Source organism: Salvia miltiorrhiza, chromosome 8, assembly GCF_028751815.1.
Source record: "Salvia miltiorrhiza cultivar Shanhuang (shh) chromosome 8, IMPLAD_Smil_shh, whole genome shotgun sequence".
Classification (NCBI taxonomy): Eukaryota; Viridiplantae; Streptophyta; class Magnoliopsida; order Lamiales; family Lamiaceae; genus Salvia; species Salvia miltiorrhiza.
The window spans coordinates 31,035,400-31,037,939 of record NC_080394.1 but is presented as its reverse complement, the minus strand read 5'-3'; the positions used below and the strand labels follow the sequence as shown (position 1 = coordinate 31,037,939).

Below are 2,540 nucleotides of genomic sequence, written 5' to 3'. Positions count from 1 at the left end.
AACAAACAAAACGCATATTCATATTGCCACAACAAAAAAGTAATACTCTTGCTTCAAAAGAGTCGGAATTAAAGTGTCAAACAAAATTTAGAAGCTAAAAAGCAGCCACAAGAAGTCATCAGAAATAGGCAATACAATGGGCTCCAACTCATTTTCTCATACTTTTTGTTTCTTATTGCTTTTACGATAACCTCTGAAATCCTCGGTGGTCTCAGCCGTGTTCTGCTTTTTCAGTCCTTTCCTCCCTCCAAATCCATATTTGGAATCCTTGCGTTCTCTGCCCTTCATCTTTTTATCAGATCCCTTGTTCCACTTCCCACCGCCTTGTTTCGCCTTACCTCCAGAACGATCCCAAGGGGCGACTCCTGGCCTCTTCTTACTCGACCTCTCAAATGCTTTCCCGTCTTCAAAAGCTAAACTCAGGTCACCATCTTTATCACCTGCAGCAAAACCACTCTGCTTCCTCTGCTTCCTCCAGTTCTTGACAGATTCTATGTCATCCTTCTTTTGTTTAGCCCTCTCCTTCTGCTTCTGCACCTGTATCTCCTTGGCTAACTTCTTGTTGTCCCTCGCCTTCCTCCTCTCCTCAGCCTCCTCCATCTTTCTCTTCTCTGCTAAGAGGCGGCTCTTCACCTTCTCCATATGCGTATCAGATTTAACCATTTCAGCGTAGTAGTCAGATGGCCTGAGGAAAGGCAGGTCCACTTCCTTGGTCTGAAATTTCGTAAACGCCTGCCTTGCACCCTCCAGTGCCTGTGTATAGAAAGCTAGCTCCCTACTGAGATCATCATTCACACTCACCTCGTGATCTTGATCAATATCAAGCGACAACTTGTGTATCCAGTCCACATTGTCGGGCCAGCAGATATCTCCGAGTTTATCAAGTAAGCCAGCTTTGTTATTTATAGCAGTCTTTGAAGGCTCACTCAACTTTACATCTCCATCTTCATCCGATTCAGACTCAGACTCAGACTCAGAAACAACAGGATCATCATCTTCCATATCTGATCCACTACTGTTCAATAGTTGATCGTTCTTCATCGTTGTTGCGACACGGCCTGTTATACAGCAACCAAAAAACAATGATGTCAAGATACCTAAAACAGCACCAGGCATGGTGACAAGCAAAAGAAGTGAAAAGAACAACGCTTAGAACAAACTTCACATTGGAAGCCAGAATATTTTCAATTACTCTAAGATACAGCATATCATCACTCAGCAATCTTCCAAAGATCCAATAAGCAAAGATTACCTACTTGCCTCTAACGCCAAGAAATTTACAAAAAATGGAAAGCAGAGATTACCCCTCGCCAAGATTTAGTCAGAGGTAAAAAATAAGTGATACTAATACAACCAAGCCAACTCTACATAGCAACTACCGACAAGAATGAAAACCTAAATCAAGATGCCAAAAACTATAAGCAACTCAGAAAAAATATACTATATCTATCAGCTCTTGTACAGCAGTCTATTGATGAATTTATCTACTAGATGAGCTCAATAACTTAATTTGAAATTTGAACGACTAAAGTATTAAAAAAAATTGACCCTGAACCATTATCGAACTCTTTGCTCTGTCTTCCTTAAGCATTGCAAAATACTGTTGTTCACCTTGGAAACTCACCATCCAATGAAGCTAGAAACATCTATATCTCTATATATTTATATAAAAGCAATTCTTATCTCGAGATAAAAATTACAGCTATTTGTTGTACGCATAAGAACATCAGGAAGAACTCAATCCTCGAAAATAATAACGAAGGCTGGATTCAAACTAATTACCTTTAAATTGAAAAGAGAGAGGGTTAGACGAGAAGGGGAAGGAGAAAGGACGGAGACACAGAGTGGCGGTCGAAAGTGTGGAGCAGCTGCTGTGAGAGAAGGGAGTCGATGAGAGATTTCTGGCGTGAATTGCGCCGTTTCTGGTTAACGATTTGTAACCTACAAAATGATAGTATATCAAATGTTGAGATGGGCTTGGATGATTTTTATACAAAATGGGCCACTGTAACTTTAATACACGATGAATAAAGGAGAAAACACAAGCTTACCTTAGTATGCGCCGCCGTAGAAGAGAGACGGAGAGGGAATTGGATGACTGCTGAAGCAGAAAATGGATGGAAAACCCCTAATAAAACCCTAGGCATCAGATTTTATTTCTCCAACTTTTATTGGGTTTTTTGAGAAAACAATTTTACTCAATTACTCGGGTCGGGTCACATATCCGGTTCAAATATGGAAGTCTGTACTGTACGAATTTTATTTCGAGAATCCTTGCGTCTAATATTTTACTAACTAGTGTTTTACCCGTGCGATGCACGGGATTACATGTGTTGTTAAAATTTGGTTTTGCTTAATTAATTTTTTTAAAAAAAATATGAATATATTTTTGTTGAAAGTTATTAAAATTAAAATAAAGATATAAAATAATAAAAAAAATATCATAACTTATTTTAAAATTCATCCATTTACGTAAAAGTTCATTGGATGTCTATACCTGATTAAGTAAGACATCGAACAATATAAGCATTTTATTGTAA

The 2,540-nt window shown here is 38.5% G+C and overlaps 1 protein-coding gene across 2 annotated transcripts; it reads right to left on the bottom strand.

The window, feature by feature from the left end:
- On the bottom strand, positions 1 to 2,226 carry LOC130997653 (probable rRNA-processing protein EBP2 homolog). 2 transcript variants are annotated; one of them, XM_057923050.1, is made up of 3 exons: positions 2,052 to 2,226; positions 1,783 to 1,941; positions 1 to 1,058 (listed from the first exon to the last, which is right to left on the bottom strand). In XM_057923050.1, exon 3 carries the CDS (start codon positions 1,039 to 1,041, stop codon positions 157 to 159), a length of 885 nt encoding a protein of 294 aa, XP_057779033.1. In that variant the 5' UTR covers positions 1,042 to 1,058; positions 1,783 to 1,941; positions 2,052 to 2,226; the 3' UTR covers positions 1 to 156. The 2 variants fall into 2 exon arrangements, with proteins under 2 accessions (XP_057779033.1, XP_057779032.1); XM_057923049.1 differs by having other exon boundaries at positions 1 to 1,941; positions 2,052 to 2,209.
- Between the last annotated feature and the right edge of the window lie 314 nt (positions 2,227 to 2,540).

Coding starts and splice junctions, on each gene's coding strand:
- LOC130997653 (XM_057923049.1), bottom strand. CDS start 1,116: ATGCCTGGTGCTGTTTTAGGTATCTTGACATCATTGTTTTTTGGTTGC.